Source organism: Crocuta crocuta, unplaced genomic scaffold, assembly GCF_008692635.1.
Source record: "Crocuta crocuta isolate KB4526 unplaced genomic scaffold, BGI_CrCroc_1.0 scaffold348, whole genome shotgun sequence".
In the NCBI taxonomy this organism is placed as follows: domain Eukaryota; kingdom Metazoa; phylum Chordata; class Mammalia; order Carnivora; family Hyaenidae; genus Crocuta; species Crocuta crocuta.
In genome coordinates this window covers 3,513,192-3,532,159 of record NW_027529573.1, presented here as the reverse complement: position 1 = coordinate 3,532,159, position 18,968 = coordinate 3,513,192, and the positions used below count along the sequence as shown (strand labels likewise).

At 40.7% G+C, this 18,968-nt stretch overlaps 1 protein-coding gene across 3 annotated transcripts in view; it reads right to left on the bottom strand.

Annotated features, from left to right (window-relative positions):
• CHEK2 (checkpoint kinase 2) overlaps window positions 1-18,822 on the bottom strand; it is a 47,721-nt gene extending 28,899 nt beyond the window's left edge. For 2 of the 3 annotated variants that reach the window (XM_077761527.1, XM_077761529.1), the window contains exons 1-3: window positions 18,781-18,822; window positions 18,544-18,660; window positions 16,079-16,409 (exon numbers count right to left, since the gene is read on the bottom strand). In XM_077761527.1, coding sequence (XP_077617653.1) covers window positions 16,079-16,409; window positions 18,544-18,546 — 334 coding nt within the window. In that variant the 5' untranslated portion in view covers window positions 18,547-18,660; window positions 18,781-18,822. Of the gene's footprint in view, window positions 1-16,078; window positions 16,410-18,543; window positions 18,661-18,767 lie in introns of all 3 variants that reach the window. The other variant, XM_077761528.1, reaches the window with a different exon arrangement.
• Window positions 18,823-18,968: the final 146 nt, after the last annotated feature.

Here is an 18,968-nt window from a genome sequence, read left to right as displayed (position 1 = left end):
GAGTTATGAAGAAACTGTTACATTGCCAGTTAAGAATGTAATTTATATACCAAATATAATTTGTAGTCCAAGGATGATAATTTGGCAAGATCTATCAAAATTACATATGCAACCACGTCACATGGATGAAGATGGCTATATATTTTTAAAAAAGGAAAATAGGGGTGCGTGGATGGCTCAATCGGTTGAGCATCTGACTCTCAATCTCAGTTCAGGTCTTGATTTTAGGGTCATGAGTTCAGGCCCTGCATTGAGCTCTGCGATGAGTGTGGAGCCTACTTTAAAAAAAAAAAAAGAAAGAAAGAAAGAAAATAGTAAGTGTTGGCAGGGACGCAAGGAAATCAGAACCCTCATACACTGCTGGTGAGAATGTAAAACGATACAGCCACTGTGGAAAACAGTTTGTGGTTCCTTAAAAAGTTAAACATAGAATTGCCTCACAACTCAGCATTTCCACTCCTCAGTATATACCCAAAAGAACTGAAAACAGGTACCCTAATAAATCCTTGTACACAAGTGTTCATACCAGTACCATTCACAATAGCCAAGTCATAGAAACAACCCAAATGTCTCTTGATGGATGAACGGATTAAACAATTGTATTTACATACAATAGAATACATATATTCTAAAAATATATACATACATACATACATATATATATATTTAAGTAGGCTCCACACCTGACGTGGAGATTGAACTCACGACCCTGATATCAAGAGTCTCATGCTCTACTGACAGAGTTAACTAGGTGCCCCAATAATGGAATATTATTCAGCCATTAAAAAAATGCTACAACTCATATATGCCACAATATGTATAAACCTTGAAAACATTAGAAGAAGCCAGACACACACACAAAAAAAACATGAGTTGTATGATTCCATTTATATGAAATATTCAGAATTGTTAAATCCATAGAAATGAAATACAGATTGCTGGTTGCCAAGGGCAGGAAGAGAAAGGAAAGGGAAGTAACTGCTTAATACGTACAGGATTTTATTTTGGAGTAATAGAGGTATTTCAGAACTAGACAAAGTTGTGATGGCACTGAACTGTTCACTTTAAAATGGTTAATTTGGGGCACCTGGCTGGCTCAGTCAGAAGAGCGTGTAATTCTTGACTGAAGGGTCACGAATTTGAGCTCCACACTGGGTGCAGAGATCAATCAAATAAATAAACTCAGAAAAAAAAGTTAAAGAAAAATAAAGTGGTTAATTTTATGTCATGTGCATTTCACCATAATATATGTTTTTTTTTAATTTCTTTATTTATTTTGAGAGAGAGAGTATGCACACACACTTACGAACTGTGAGATCATAACCTGAGCTGAAATCAAGACTTGAACGCCTAACCTACTGAGCCACCCAGGCATGCCACACATCTATTTTTAAAAATTACATAAACACACATACTAGCCCAGAAACTCCACTCCTAGGGATTTATCCCATTGATAGAAGCATCTGTATTATGAAAAGATAAAAGGAAAAAACTAACAGGTTATTCACTTTAGCATTATTTTTATAGCAAAAGATTACAAACATCTTAAATCCCCATTAGTAAGGGATAACTTTAAAAACAACTTACATATCTATAAAAAGGAATGAGAATCTTTACATTCTGAGATAAGTATATCTAAGATACAATGCTTAGTATGAAAAGCAAGTTGCAAATAATGTGTTGTGAATTACAATTAATATAAAAATAAAAGGAAAAGAATATATAGACACTTTGCAATATGGCATTACCCATTACAGAATAAAGCCATGCCGACTCGAAGACCCAGCAATTCAACTCAGTCTCTACTCTAGAGGCATGTTTGCCAATTGACCCAAGAGATAACCACCAGGATGTTCACTGGAGTCTTGCTTACAGGAACAAAAACTGGCAACAACCTAAGTATCTGTTAATAGGGGAAGGAATAAATGAACCACGTATTTCTACTAGACGTGTGGAACTTCTGCACCAGCTGGGAAAAGGAAAGGCATGGAGAATTCACCAGGACACTAACAGGCCAAGGATGGCAGACAGAGACTCTAAGAAGTGGCCACCTACAGAAGGACCTGTTCTGACCTTTGCTGATCAGGAGACCCCCAGGCAGATGTGTGCCCTCCAGGAGGAGGGCAGGGAGAACAAGGGAGGAGGCGAGGGGACCAGAATCTCTCAGTAAGGTAATGAGGGGTATGAACCCAGGGAAGGACAGGTCCATCTTCCCAGGAGAGAAGAAAGGGGTGCAGGCGAGAGAGTGTGTAGGGAGAGCAACAGATACATCGGTTTTGGCAAGTGAACTGAAAATTAGGTAAGTTTAAAAAAAAAAGAAAGAAAGAAAGAAGAAGAAAATTTAGGTAAGTGTTTTTCTTTTACTAGGGATTCTAGATCTCTCTGAAGTTCAAATCCCCTGTCTTCCCTCTCAGAGGATCCTATATCACAGACAAAAAAAATTAAAGCCATCTGGAAAAGTTAACCCATCTCTCCCTTTGATCCCCATTCAGTTCTGATCTTTGGCCTCTCATCTTCACCTTTGCTTTAATATTTCCCCTGCCTCCCCATTTTACAGATGAGGATGGTGAGGCTCAGATAGGTAGCATCACTTGCCTGAGGTCACACCACTAGATAGCGACAGAGCTAGGACTTGAACCCATCCATGTCTTTCTGACTACAGCACTCTCACTTTCCCAGCCCCAGCCCTTAAGCTACACTCTCGCCCTTATTTTCTTCCTACTCAAGTATTTTTAATCTCTACCTCTACCAATTTCTCTCACACTCAGTTCAAACAGGAACAAGCTTCCCTTGGGCTCCACAGTTTCCTTTGGTTGCTAGCTTTCATCACTTTTCTTAATGAACACTTAACTTCTTTCTCAATGGCAGGTTAAGAACATAGGTTTAAAGTCTGAAAAGGTGTAGGATTAAATCTTGTCTCTGCCAACTCTGGGCTATATAAGACTGTAGACAAGTTAATCAATCAACTGAGGCTTAGAGCCTTGCTCTTCTGTAAAATGGGGGTAAGAATAAAAATAGTCTCCAATAGGATTATTTTGAAATTTAAATATAGTCCCAACACTCCAGCCAACAAAAAGAAAATATGCATTCTTCTCAAATGCACATGAAAAATATTCTCCAAGACAGAACATAAACTAGAGCAAGAAACTCACTTAATGAACATAAAAATACGGAAATCACACAAAGTATGTTCTTCAATAACAATGTAATGAAATTAGAGCTCAAAAATACAAAGAAATTTAGTAAATTCCCATTTAAGCAGAATTAACTAAAAACACCAAAGGGACAAAGAAAAAAATCATTAAGGAAAATTAGGAAATAATTTGAAATGAATGAAATGAGAAAACAACATACCAAAACTTATGAGATGCAGCTTAAGCATTTCTTAGGGAAATTTATAGTTGTTAATGTCTAAGTTACAAAATAAAGATTTTATGTCAATACACTAACCTTCCTTAAGATACTGGAAAAGAGAAGCAAATAAAATCTAAAACAGAGGGAAAAATAATAAAAATCAAAGCAGAGGGGCACCTGAGTGGCTCAGTAGGTTAAGCATCCAATTTTTAATTTCAGCTCAGGTCATGATCTCACAGTTGTGAGACTGAGCTCCGCATCAGACTGTACACTGAGTGTGGATTCTGCTTAAGATTCTCTCCCCTCTGCCCCATGCACATTTGCACACTCTCCCTCTCTAAAAAATCAGAGCAAAAATAAATGAAATAGAAAATACTGGGGCGTCTGGGTGGCTCAGTCGGTTAAGCGTCCAACTTCAGCTCATGTCATGATCTCACGGTTCGTGGGTTCGAGCCCCGCGTCGGGCTCTGTGCTGACAGCTAGCTCGGAGCCTGGAGCCTGCTTCGGATTCTGTGTCTCCCTCTCTCTTTGGCCCTTCCCTGCTCACGCTGCCTCTCTTTCTCTCAGAAATAAATAAAACATTTTTAAAAACTAAAAAAAAAAAGAAAATACAAAGAAAATTAAGAAAATCAATGAGGGGCGCCTGGGTGGCTTAGTTGGTTAAGCGTCCGACTTTCGCTTAGGTCATGATCTCACGGTTCGTGGGTTCGAGCCCCGCGTCGGGCTCTGTGCTGACTGCCAGCTCAGAGCCTGGAGCCTGTTTCAGAGTCTGTCACTCCCTCTCTCTCTGACCCTCCCCTACTCATGCTGTCTCTCTCCTAGAAATAAATAAAACATTAAAAAAAAATTAAAAAAAAAAAAAAAAGAAAATCAATGAAACTAGGGTGCCTGGGTGGCTCAGTCAGTTGAGTGTCCAATTCTTGGTTTCAGCTCAGGTCATGATCTCACAATCAGAGGATTGAGCCCTGTTTCAAGCTCCACACTGAGCAGAGCCTGCTTGGATTCTCTCCTTCTCTCTCTGCTCCTCTCCCCACTCACGCTCTCTCAAAATAAATACATAAACTTTAATTAAAAAAAAAAAGAATGAAACCAAAAGCTGGGTTGTTTTTTTTTTAATATTTTATTTTTAAGTAATCTCTCCACCAAGTGTGGGGCTGGAACCCACAATCCTAAGATCAAGAGTCACATGCTCCACCAACTGAGCCAGGCAGTCTAAAAGATAGCTTCATTTTAAATTCTACCAAACATTTAAAGAACTAATACCGGGGCACCTGGGTGGCTCAGTCAGTTGGGTGTCCAACTTAGGATCAGGTCACGATCTCACAGTTCTTGAGTTCCGAGTCGGGCTCTGTGCTGACAGCTCAGAGCCTGGATCCTATTTTGGATTCTGTCTCCCTCTCTCTCTGCCCCTCCCCCGATCATGCTCTGTCTCTCCCTCTCTCTCTCTCAAAATTAAATAAACATTAAAATTTTTGAAAAAAAAAAAGAACATCAATTTCTAAACTCTTCCAAGAAATACAGGAGGTGGGAACCTTCTCAACTCATTCTGAGGCTACCAATACAATACTCTTACACCAAAAGCAAAGATATCAGAAGACAACTATAGACCGACGTGTCTCAGCAAACCAAATCCAGCAACATGTAAAACGGGTTAGATATGACCAAGTGAGAATTAACCCAGGAAAACATGATTGGGTTAGTATCTGAAAAATAATGAATGTAACACACAATCACAGTACAATACAGAAAAACCACAAGACCATCTCAGTAGACAGAAAAAGGTTTTGACAAAATCCAATATCCTTCACAATTAAAAACCACAATGACAACCGTTCAATAAACTGGGAATAGGAGGGAACTTCTTTCTTCACCCTGAGAAAAAGCATTCATTGAACTACTCATGGCTAACATCATAGTGAAAGCTTTCCCCTATCATTAGAAACAAGACAAGAATATCTGCTCTTACAATGTTTATTTAAATGTTTATTTATTTATTTTTGAGAGAGAGCATGGGGGAGAGACAGAGAGAGAGGGAGAAAATCCCAAGCAGGATTCAAACTGTCAGCACAGAGCCCAACATGGGGGCTCAATCCCATGAACCAAGAGATCATGACATGAGCCGAAACCAAGGGTCAGATGCTTAACCAACTGAGCAATCCAGCTGCCTCATTTCATTGTATTAGAGGTTCAAATCAGGGCACTGAAAGGAAAGAAGGAGCAAGTTTATCTCTATTCACAAATAACAAATTACGCAGAAAATACTAAAGAACCCACTGGGGCACCTGGGTGGCTCAGTCGATTAAGCGTCCAACTTCGGCTCAGGTCACGATCTCACGGTTCGTGGGTTTGAGCCCCGCGTCGGGTTCTGAGTTGCCAGCTTAGAGCCTGAAGCCTGTTTCAGATTCTGTGTCTCCCTCTCTCTCTGACCCTCCCCTGCTCACATTGTGTGTGTGTGTGTGTGTGTGTGTGTGTCTCTCTCTCAGAAATTAAATAAATAAATAAATAACCCACTAAAAACTATTGGATCTAATTAACAAGTTCAGCAACATTAGAGAATACATGATCAATATAAAAAAAAAAAAAACAAAAAAACCCACTTGTACTTCTATACACAAGCAATGAACAAACCTAAAATGAAATTTAAAAATATTTCCTTTTGGGGCAGCTAACTGGCTTAGTCAGTAGAGCACGTGACTCTTTAGATGTGGGGTCATGAGTTCAAACCCCATATTGGATGTAGAGTTGAAAAACATATTTAAATTATTTAAAAATAATAATAAGTACATTTATGATAGCATAAAAAGAATAAAATACTTAGGAATAAGTTTAACAAAGAAAAGTGCAAGTCTAATACTCTAAAAACTATAAAATATTGCTGAGAAAGAATTTGAAAGACTTTTATAAATGTTCACAGATGGGGCACCCAGGTGGCTCAGACAGTTAAGCGATGACTTTGGCTCAGGTCATGATCTCATAGTTCATGAGTTCAAGCCCCACGTTGGACTCTGTGCTGACAGCTCAGAGCCTGGACCCTGCTTCAGATTCTGTGTCTCCCTCTCTGGCTCTCTCTCGCTTGCACTCTCTCTCTCAAAATTAAACATTAAAAATATTTTTTAATTAAATAAATCATACTGTTGCAAAGATAGCAAAATGCCCAAACTACTGATGTACACAACAATCCCTGTCAAAATCCCAGCTGCCTTCTTTGAAGAAATTAACAAGCTGAAACTAAAATTCTTATGTTAATATGAAGATGAGAATATCCAAAATAATCGCGAAAATGAAGTACAAAGTTAAAAGACTTACTAATACTCCAGGGGCACCTGGGTGGCTCAGTCCATTAAGCGTCCAACCTTGGCTCAGGTCATGATCTCACAGTTCATGGATTCGAGCCCCACATCGGGCTCTGTGCTGACAGCCAGCTCAGAGCCTGGAGCCTCTCTTCAGATTCTGTATCTCCCTCTCTCTCTGACCTTCCCCTGTTCATGCTATCTCTGACTCTCAAAAATAAATAAAAAACATTTTAAAAAAAAAAGAAAAACTTACTCCAAAGCTACCATCATCAAGGTGTTATGGTACTAGCATAAGGACAAACAATAGATGAATGGGGAAGAAAGGAAGGAGCAAAAATAAATCAGATTTACAGTCAACTAATTTTGAAAAAGAGTGCCAACACAATTCACTGGGAAAAGAATAGTCTTTCAAGAAATGGTATTAGGACAAGTAGATATCCACATTCAAAACAATAGTTAGAACTCTTACTTAACACCATATACAAAAATCAACTCAGAGGCACCAGAGTGGCTTAGTCGGTTAAGCGTCCGACTTTCGCTTAGGTCATGATCTCGCGGTTCGTGGGTTCAAGCCCCGCGTCGGGCTCTGTGCTGACTGCCAGCTCAGAGCCTGGAGCCTATTTCAGAGTCTGTATCTCCCTCTCTCTCTGACCCTCCCCTGCTCATGCTGTCTCTCTCTCTCTCTCTCCCTTAGAAATAAAAATATTTAAAAAAAAAATCAACTCACCCAGAATCAAAGGCTAACTATAGTAGGAAGCATAATTATAAAACTCAAAGTAGAAAGAAGAATAATGCAGCCTTGTAATCTTGAGTTAAGCAATGCCTTCTTAGATATGATACTAAAAGCGCAAGTGACAAGAGAGAAATTGGCCACAATTCAAGTTTAAAGTAGTGTATCAAAGAACATCACCAAGAAAATGAAAAAGAAGAGCACCTGGGTGGCTCAGTCAGTTGAGTGCCTGGCTCTTGGTTTCAGCTCAGGTCATGATCTCGCAGTTCATGAGTTCAAGCCCCACATCAGACTCTGCACCGTGCAGAGTCTACTTGGAATTCTCTCTCTCTCTTAAAATAAATAAACTTTAAAAAAGACAAAGAAAGGGGCGCCTGGGTGGCTTAGTCGGTTAAGCGTCCGACTTTCGTTTGGGTCATTATCTCGCAGTTCGTGGGTTCGAGCCCCGCATCGGGCTCTGTGCTGACTGCCAGCTCAGAGCCTGGAGCCTGTTTCAGTCTGTGACTCCCTCTCTCTCTGACCCTCCCCTGCTCACGCTGTCTCTCTCTCTCTCCTAGAAATAAATAAAATATTAAAAAAAAAATTTTTTTTAAAGACAAAGAAAAAAAGAAAGCAAAAAAGAAACTCAAAGAATGGAAGTAATATTTGCAAAACATGTATCTGATATGGCATTTATATCTAGAATATATAAAGAATACTTACAGATCAGCTATAAAGATAAACAATCCAATTAAAATTAACAAAGGCTCTGAATAGAAATTTCCCCAAAGATGATATAAAATAGCCAATAAACTCATGAAAAGATGTTCAGTTATCATTAGTCAGGGGCGTCTGGGTGGCTCAGTCAGTTAAGTGTCTGACTTCAGCTCAGGTCATGATCTCGCAGTCTGTGAGTTCGAGCCCCTCGTTGGGCTCTGNTCTCTCTCTCTCCTAGAAATAAATAAAATATAAAAAAAAAAAAAAAAATTTTTTTAATTATCATTAGTCATCAGAAAAATGCAAATCAAAACCACAATGAGGGGTTGCCTGGGTGACTCGGTTAAAGATTTGACTTCAGCGCAGGTCATGATCTCATGGTTCATGAGTTCAAGCCCCGCATGGGGCTTTGTGATAGCAGTGCAGAGTCCATTTCAGATCCTCTGCCTCTCTCCCTCTCTGCCCCTTCACCCACTCGTGCACACACACAATCTCTATCTCAAAAATAAACACTTAAAAACAAAAACAAATTTTAAAAAACCAACAATGAGATATCATTTCACTCTTACTAGAATGACTATAATTAAAATGACACGTATTAAGTCAGGGCAAAATGTAGAGAAGTTGGAACCTTCACACATCGCTGGTGGGAATACAGAACGATGCAGCTGCTGAGGAAAACAGTTTAGTGGCTCCTTAAAATATTAATCATAGAGACTTCCATGGGAAGCTGCTGAAGTAGGAGTCCCCTAAGCTTCCCTCATAGCAGATACAACTAGATAACCCACATTAGTGTAAATAACTCAGAAAACAGCCCAAAGATTGGCAGAACAGACCCTCCCCAGCTAAATGTAGAAAAGAAGTCATATCAATGAGAGGAGGAAGGGCAGAGATGCGGAAGGGAGCCAAACAGACTCACGGGACTGTCCACAAGGTAGGGACACTGTGGCACAAAGAAAGGAAAGAAACAGACCTTCACACTGGGGAGCATGCATAGGGGAAGACGAATCCCTCTAACATATGGCTTTGAAAACAGAGGGGTGTAATTTCCCAAGTTGTTACAATCAGTAGGGATTAACACCTGGAACTTTAAAACTCAGCAGTCTTGCTGGGAGGGTTGAGAGGAAACTGAGTCCTTACCCTTAAGGAGACAGTACAACAAAGAGCACCGCAGAGATATGGCGCAGAAGCAGCAATCTGAAAAGTCCCTGAGTCACACAGGAAGGACTTCTACTAATCTCAGAGCAAACACTGGAGGGGCAGGGATGTTTGGAAGCCTTCTCTCCGGGAAGAGAGGAGCTGACAGGCACCACTTTCCTCCCCCACCCCTCAGCCTACACACAAAAACATCTACACCTACAGGAATCCCTGCAGCACCGACACTTGGTACCTAGTTATTAACAGCACCACACTGCCCCAAGTTCTCCTGTGGATGCGCCTGCTCCAGCCAGGTCCAGGCTCGAGGTCCCCTCCCATAGCAGACCTACGATTTGCTAACACCATGCACCCATGTTCCCCTGTACACCTGCCACCCTCTAATAGGCCTTGGCTGGAGCCCATTCAAAGTGGTGCCACAAGCCTAGCAGTGTGCAAGCGGCCCTGACAAGGGCCAGCGCCACTCCAAAGTGACTCCCCGCACTGTGGGGAGGGAAAGATAATAACCATACACACCAGTCCAACTAGGGCCTCAGCAGTGGGCGGGGAGCAGACATCTGGTCTGACTGCAGGCCCCACCCACCAATGAAAGATTCTCCGGAGACAACACACAGAATGTGCCCTGCAGTCTGATGCTACCTCATTTCTGGCAAGCGGCTGGTCTGACTCAACTGAAGCCCTCAAATTGGCCCACTAACAACACAGGGACCAATCCCTGCCCACAACAGGCAAAGACCGCCATTACATACAGATGACTGGAGTGAAGGAAAAATTAGCTCAACCACAACAGTAGGGTACAGGAAACACAAATTTGAGACACCCTGAAGCTCCAGGTTCTGGTGATCAAGGAACACTGTTTTGCAGAGCACTACATGGCCTCTTCTTCCTAAACCCATTACTTCCAAGAGCAGAAGTAATTGTATTTGACTTTCCTAATACATAGAAACACAGAGTCAAACAAAATGAGGAGACTGATGAATACTTTCCAAATGAAATAATAGGACAAATTCACAGCAAAAGAGCTAACTGCAACAAAGATAAGTAATATGCTTAATAGAGAATTTAAAGGAATGATCGGGGCACTTGGGTGGCTCAGTCGATTAAGCATCTGCCTCTTGATTTCAGCTCAGGTCAAGATCTCATGGTTCATGAGGTTGAGCCCCACATAGGGCTCTGTGCTGACAGCATGGAGCCTGCTGGGGAATTCTCTCTCTCCCTCTCTCTCTGCACTTGCCCTGCTTACACACACTCTCTCAGAATAAATAAACCTAAAAAAAAAAATAATAATAAGATAATGATCAAAGAGATACTCACTGGACGTAAGAAAAGAGTGGAGGACCTCATGCGACCCTTAACAAAGATATAGAAAATATAAAAAAAAGATCCAATCAGAGATGAATACCTCAATAACTGAAATTAAGAATACACTAGAGGGAATGAATAGCAGACTAGAGAGAGCAGAAAAATGGATCAGCGACTTGGAGGACAGTGTAATGGAAAGCAATCAAGCTGCACAGGAGAGAGAAAAATAATAAATGAAAAATGACTTAAGGAACTCAGCAAGACAATCAAGTATAATAACATTCATGTTATAGGGATCCCAGAAGTACAAGAGAGAGGAAACAGGGCAGAAAATTTATTTGAAAAATTAATAGCTGAAAACTTCTCTAATCTGGGGAAGGAAACAGACACCCAGATGAAGGAGGCACAAAGATCCACCAATAAAATCAACCCATGGACATCCTCACCAAGACACAGCAACTATAAGGACGAAAAGTAGTGGGGCACATGGATGGCTCAGTAGATTAAGCATCCAACTCTTAATTTCAGCTCAGGTCATGATTTCATGGTTTATGAGATCGAGCACTATGTCAGGCTGTGAGCTGACACAGCAAAACCTGCTTGGGATTCTCTCCCTCTCCCTCTGCCCCTTACCCACTTGTGCACACAAGCTCTTTCTCTCTCAAAATAAATAAATAAACATTTAAAAAAATAAATGGCAAGAAGTAGTGATACCCAGAGAATTTTTTTTATGTTTTATTTATTTTTGAGAGAGATTGAGAGAGAGTGTGTATGTGTGTGAGCAGGGCAGGGTCAGAGAGAGAGGGAGACACAGAATTTGAAGACAGGCTCCAGGCTCTAAGCTAGCTATCAGCACAGAGCCCGACGTGGGGCTCGAACCCATGAACTGCGAGATCATGACCTGAGCTGAAGTCGGACGCTTAACGGACTGAGCCACCCAGGCGCCCCAACCAGAGAATTTTAAAAGCAGTAAGAAAGAAGAAAACAGTTACATACAACAGAAACCCCCGTAAGACTAACAGTTGATTTTTCACCAGAAACCTCACAGGCCAGAGGGGAATGCCATGACATATTCAAAGTGCTAAAAGAAGAACACCTGCAGCAAAGAATACTCTCTCCAACAAGGCTAGGATTCAGAATAGAAGAAGAAATAAAGAGTTTCTCAAACAAAAGTTAAAGGAATACATGACCACTAAATGAGCCCCAAGAAAAGTTAAAGAACTCTGAGTAGAAAGGAAAGATCATAAGCAGCAGTAAGAAAAGTAGGAAGTACAAAAGCAGTAAAATTAAGTACAGTAAAATCTTGAATTGCAAGTAACTTGTTCTGAGTGTTCCGCAAAACGAGCCAACATTTCTAATAAATTTAAACTTGATAAATGAGTGATGTCTTGCAATATGAATAGTATGTTGACACCAAATGTCACATGATAACAACTGGGCCAATGGTTCTTGAAATTTGCTTTGATAAATGAGTGCTCTGGGTTACAAGCATGCTTCTGGTACGAATTAGGCTCGCAAACCAAGGTTCTCCTGTTTATTGATTAAAATCAGGGGTGCCTAGGTGGCTCAGTTGGTTAAGTGTCCGACTTTGGCTCAGGTCACAATCTCACGGTTCATGGGTTCAAGCCCCGCGTCAGGCTCTGTGCTGACAGCTCAGAGCCTGCAGCCCGCTTTGAATTCTGTGTCTCCCTCTCTCTCTGCTCCTACCCCATTCGTGCTCTGTCTCTCTCTCTCACACAAAAATAAAATAAACATTAAAAAAAAAAAAAGATGAAATTCAGGGGGGGCGCCCAGGTGGCTCAGTCAGTTAAGTGTGTATACGCACACACATACACACACACACACACAAATACACACAATGGAACATTACTTAGCCATTAAAAAAGTATGATATCTTGCCATTTGCAACAACATGGATGGACTTTGAAGGCACTGTTAAGTGAAGTAAGTCGAAGAAAGACAAACACAGTATAATCTCACTTACATGCCTCTTATGTAGAATCTAAAAAAAACTAAACTTGGGGTTCCTGGGTGGCTCAGTCAGTTGAGTGGCCAACTTCAGCTCAGGTCATGATCTCACAGCTTGAAGGCTCATGAGTTCAAGCCCCACATAGGGCTCTTTGCTGACAGCTCAGAGCCTGGAGCCTGCTTCCGATTCTGTCTCCCTCTCTCTCTGCCCCTTTCTGCTCATGCTCTGTGTGTGTGTGTGTGTGTGTCTCAAAAATAAACATTAAAATTTTTTAAATAAATAAAATAAAAATAAAAAGCCTAAACTCATATAAACAGAGTGGTGGTTACCAGGGAATGGAGAGTATGGGAAATGGGGAGATATTCATGACAGAGTACAAACTTCCAACTATCAGATGGATAAGTTCTGGGGATCTAATGTACAGCATACTGATTACATGATTAATATTAAGTTAAAAATAATATATACTTGAAACTTGCTGAGAGCACAGTTCTTAAATGCTCTCACCACAAAAAAGAAATGGTAATTATGAGATCTGATGGAAGTGTTAGTAAACACGATGGTGGTAATCATTTTGCAATTTATAAGTATATCAAATTAGCACATTGTATACCTTAAATCTACACAATGTTATATGTCAATTATATATAAAGTTTGGATAGGGGAGGGGAAGAGGACAATTACCAGAGGAACAATTTTATAAATAGATAATGGTGAAAGTTGCACAACATTTTATGAATGTACTTAATGCCATTAAAATGTATACTTAATGGTTACAGTGACAAAACTTTTTGTTGTATCTATTTTCCCACAATAAAAATAAGGCACCAGGTGCTCACTGGCTCTATCAGTAGAGCATGCAACTCTTGACATCAGGCCATGAGTTCAAGCCCCATATTGGGCACAGATCTCACTTTAATAATAACAATAATAATAATAAGCAATATTAAAAATACTTAGGAGTACTTTTTTTAAGTACAAGACTTGATACTGAAAACTATAAAACATCATTGAGAGAAATTAAAGAATACCTACATAAATGGAAAAACATCCCGTGTTCATGGATTGGAAGACTTAATATTAGATGTCAATACTCCCCAAATTAATCTATAAATTCAATGTAATCGCTATCAAAATCCAAGCTACCTTCTTTGCAGGAAGTGACAAGTTTGTCCTAAAATTCATATGGAAATGAAAGGGAACCAGAATAGTCAAAACAATCTTGAAAAAGAGGAACAAATCAGGGTTCACACTCCGGATTTCACAACTTACTACAAAGCTACAATAATCAAGATTTTTGCGGCACTTGCAGAAAAGGATAGACACATAGACCAATAAAATGTTATTGAAAGTCCAGAAATAGACCCTCAGATTTATGGCCAAATAATTTTGACAAGGGTGCCAAGATCATTCAACAGAAAAAGAATAGTCTCTTCAAGAAAGTGCTCAAACAGGGGGTGCCTGGGTGGCTCAGTCGGTTGGGCAACTGACTCTTGATCTTGGTTCAGGTCAGGATCTCACGGTTTGTGAGTTCGATCCCTATGTCAGGCTCTATGCTGACAGTGAGAAGCCTGCTTGGAATTCTCTCCCCCATTCTCTTTGCCCCCACCCTGCTCACAGTCTCTCTCTCTCTCAAAATAAGAAACAAAATAAGATTTAAAAAAAGGAAATTCTCAAACAACCAGGATATTCACATGCAAAAGAATAAATGTGGACCTCTACCTCATAACATAAACAAAAATCAACTCAAAATGGAACAGATTAAAGTCTAAACATATAAAACATTTAGAAGAAAGCAGGTGTGAATCAATAACTAATAACGATAGCTTCCTTATTAAGCATCATATACTTTACACTGTTCATCCTATCAGGATCCTCAGATATATGTACTCTCGCTTCTAAAAGTGATGGACATTTGCAACTACGTGGCTGGAATTAGAGGGTATTATAAGTGAAACAGTGAAATAGCTAAGTGAAAATAGTCAGAGAAAGACAAATATCATATGCCTTCACTCATATGAGGAATTTAAGACACGAAACAGATGAACATAAGGGAAAGTAAACAATAAGAATACAAGAACAGGGAGAGGGACAAAACATAAGAGACTCAGGGGCGCCTGAGTAGCTCAGTGGGGTGAGCATCCAACTTCGGCTCAGGTCATGATCTCACGGTTTGTGGGCTCGAGCCCCATGTCAGGCTCTGCGCAGCCAGCCAGCTCAGAGCCTGGAGCCTGTTTCAGATTCTGTATCTCCATCTCTCTGACCCTCCCCCGCTCATGCTGTCTCTCTCAGAAATAAATAAAAACATTTAAAAAATAATAAAATAAAATAGAATAAAAAAAATTACTTGAGTCTCATATTACTGACAAGGAATCTGAGGCTCAGAGAGGTTAAGTAACTTGTTCAAGGTTACCTAACTAGTATCATAGAGCTGAAAACCTACACTATGTCTATCCATATGTGTATATACACACACCTGAAGTATATATATATATTCTTCAGATTCTGTGTCTCCCTCTCTCTCTGACCCTCCCCTGCTCACACTGTCTCTGTCTCTCTCTCTCTCAGAAAGAAATAAAACATTTAAAAAATAAATAAATAAGAGACTCTTAAATATAGAGAATAAACAAACAGTTGCTGGAGGGGATGTGGAGGGAGGGGGACGGGCTAAATGGGAAAAGGGCATTAAGGAATTGACTCCTGAAATCATTGTTGCACTACATGCTAACTAACTTGGGTGTAAATTTAAAAATTACTTAATTAACTAATTAGAAAAATAAAAATAAAAAATAAATAAAATAAAAGCAATGCAGCCCATTTCACCCTTTCTCCCCTTATCTCTGTTTCCCATTCACCATACATCAGCCCTAAGCCTATCTTAAAACTATGGCTTAAATGAGTACAAAATAGTTTCAAGTACTTACTTCAAAATTCAAAGTTGTACCTATAAACATTCCTATATCATTTCTCCATTTTCTACTGTTTTTCAGGTCATCAAAGTTGGACATGAGATAAAGAGTGATAAGGTACAAATACTACATTAATCATTCATTTTTAATATTAAACTGCTATTTCAAACACACACATAGCAAGGCCTTCCTACTGGAATCAGGAAGTGTCAGGGAGGATGAATGTATTTAAATTGCAGGGTTGGCTATTGTGAGATAAAATCAAATAACAGTCAATAAACAGCCTTCCCTATTGTGAAACTGGAAGAGGGATGTTCTAAAGCTGCCACAGAAGGGGTTGAGTGGTGAAGTTTCTGTGAGGAGTCCAAAGCCATTTGCAAGTTTGCGTGAATCAGCATTTTTTTAGAGAAAGGGCCCACTGCTTTCTTCAGATGCTCAGACACACAGAACATTACAGATGCCCGATTAATACTTGCAGAAAGAATAAATGAAGGGAGATCCGCAGCAGGTGAGAGTCAGTAAACTCCCCCCAAACTGCATCCTTGGTTCGATCTTTCATCACCTTCAAACTCCAAAATCATTCCAGAAGTGTCTAAGCTTTCTGCTACAACTCTCAGCAACTGTTTCTGTGAACAATTAAAATATTACACAATATAACAAAGGATCTTACCAAGATTGGGGAATCCATCCTGAAGGGCCCATAATCGAGCCCAGGGGGCAGGGACAGGCTCCTCTGGTTCTTGGTCCTCAGGAATGGAACAGAGCTCCTGGGTGGACACCGTGTCTAAGGAGCTCAGCGTCCCCGAGCTGGAGTGAGAGGACTGGCTGGACGTGGGTGCTGTGTTGGTGGAAGAGCTGGACGTGCCCTGCGAGTGTGAGGAGGAGCCATGTGTCTGGGAGGAGATGCCTGGAGACTGCGAGAAGCCACCTTGGGACTGTGAACAGGCACCGCTGCCATGGGACAGTTGACCCTCCACATCCGTCTCCCGAGACATTATGACCTCAAAAATAAGTGGCCAGTAATAAGGTAAGTTTCAAGGNGGAGTATGTTCTACAGGTGTTAAAATTCTAACAGTCTGAGCCTGTGTGGCTCAGTCAGTTGGGCTTGCGACACTTGATTTCGGGTTAGGTCATGAACTCACAGTTTGTGAGATCAAGCCCCAGTTGTGCTCTGTGCTGACATGGAGGAGACTGCTTGGCTCTCTCTCCTTCTCTCTCTCTGCCCCTCCCCCTCCACGCACGAGTACACATACTCCCTCTGTCTCTCAAAATAAATACATAAACTTAAGGGGCACCTGGGTGGCTCAGTCTGTTAAGTGTCCGACTTCAGCTCAGGTCATGATCTGGCGGTTGGTGGGTTCGAGCCCCACATCGAGCTCTGTGCTGACAGCTCAGAGCCTGGAGCCTGCTTCAGATTCTGTGTCTCCCTCTCTCTCTGCCCCTCCCCCCTTGCATTCTGTCTCTCTCAAAAATAAACATTAAAAATGTTTTAAATAAACAAACTTAAAAAAATTTTTTTCACAATCTAGATAGATCTATAGTTCTTCTGGGCTGAGGTTGTCATCAGATCACTTTCACCAGATCAGTATTTTGTATAAACACCCACAAACCACAGGGAAAAGAAAGAAGAGAATTGTTTGAAGGTTATAAAAAATGTTAAAAGCAATTAACTAAATTGGGGGTGGGAGGGAAAACTCATAACAGCTTACATTCATCTAATTTTTAAAAATTTTTAAAAATTTTTGTTTTAAAAATTAGAAATAAAACCTAAAAGGTATTCATTAATATAATCAACACTATACTTAAATTTCATGTTTTGGAACAAGAAAGGGAATGTTCATGGATTAGGAAGATTAGAATCTTCTATGAGCAAAAAGAAACTATACTAACTCACCACACCACTCCAGGGGTGACCATCTACATAAAATGTCACTGAAGCCCCTCCCCCCCCAAACTTGCCCCTAGCCCGTGAAGACCACATCCTGTTTGTTCATTCTAGATACTCTGACTCCTAACTAAGGGCCAGACTACTTAATGAGACAAATCACAAAAAAGACTGCTCTAAACAACTCCACCTAGCACTTTGTGATGCTAAGTTACTATGAAGGGCTCATCTTTTCAGCATCCTAAAAGGTCTTCCAGCCCAACAGAATCCTCCAGAAACCATTCTGAGTCACAGGAGACCTTAAAAGGTTCCCACCCTTGTTTAGAATTAACTCAATGGACAGTTAAACTCTGATAACAGAAACTACAATAAAATCAATCCCTAACTTTAAATCCCTAATCTGATTTTTATAAAGGGGGAGGAGAAGCATTCTCTCTTCTCACCAGATACCCATACCCAGGTATTCCTCCAGGAAAACATAGTAAACATCACTCACACTGACTGCATTTATATAGCTTTCCAAATACAAAGATCCTGATGACTTCTACTTAAGCCACACCAGTAAGATGATGCCAGAGCTGAATACAGCAGCTACTATCTAGATCAAGACTGCAACCGTTTCAGCTTTTTGAGCAAGACTTCTCTGTCTTGAAAACTGGGAAAAGACTGTGTCAAGAAGTGGCTGCTATCCTTGCTTACGGTAAAGGTCCACCAGACAGAAAACACATTACTCTCAGCCATGAGGAGGAAGTATATGGAAAGGTTAGAGGCAAAAGATATGGAGTCAGATGCCTGAGTCAAATTGTTGCATGACCTTCAAGCGGATCACAACCTGAGTAGATAGATCTTGAGGATTACATGAGATGATACATGAACGTTCCATTCCCAGCAATGTATGATAATTGAGAGAACAGAACTCCAGTTCCAAACAATCAAACGATCAGAAAAGGGCTTTCAAGTGCAACATTTTTTTTTTGAAATTGAGAAACTGAGTCCCAAGGTGGACTGGTGCCCTCCTACCTTCTCCTCGCCACGCCATCCCACACACTTATGGACACTCGCAGGGCATCCTTCACACAGGTCAATGTGTTTCCAGTTTCTACATCGCCTAGCAGCTAAGAGTGGGGTTCTCAACAGGCTTTTTTTTTGAAACTGAATCTAAAATATGGTAATAATTAGTAACATTTATGTAACTCTTTACAAAGCAATTTGCCTCTGATTTTGAAGAACACAATTTTGTTCTTTCTTACCATGCACTTCTAGGCCAGTTTCAGCTTGTAAGTAACAGGGGAAGTGAACTTCACCTCGAAGTTCATCTACTAAGGAAGACAAGTTGCCCACGCGTTCCTCTCTTCCCCCAAACAAAGCTGAAAAACCAAAGTGAAAATCTGGGAGATTCAGCTCGCATTAAGACCCCAAGGATGGGAATCGAACCCCCTAAACACCCAAGAGAAAGTTCCCCGCTACGACTCACCGCGTGAGCCCACCTGTAGCCACACAACACACAGCAAGCCGCAGCCAGCACTGTGGCGCTAAACAAGCACATACGAACTCCTCCCTCAGCCAATCAAAACACCCCTCCGCCTCCGCCAGACCAATGAAGAGCAGCCGATGTGGTCTTCTACGCGTAGCCTCAATGTTTTCTGGGAGTTGTAGTTTAAAATGCAGAGCGGGA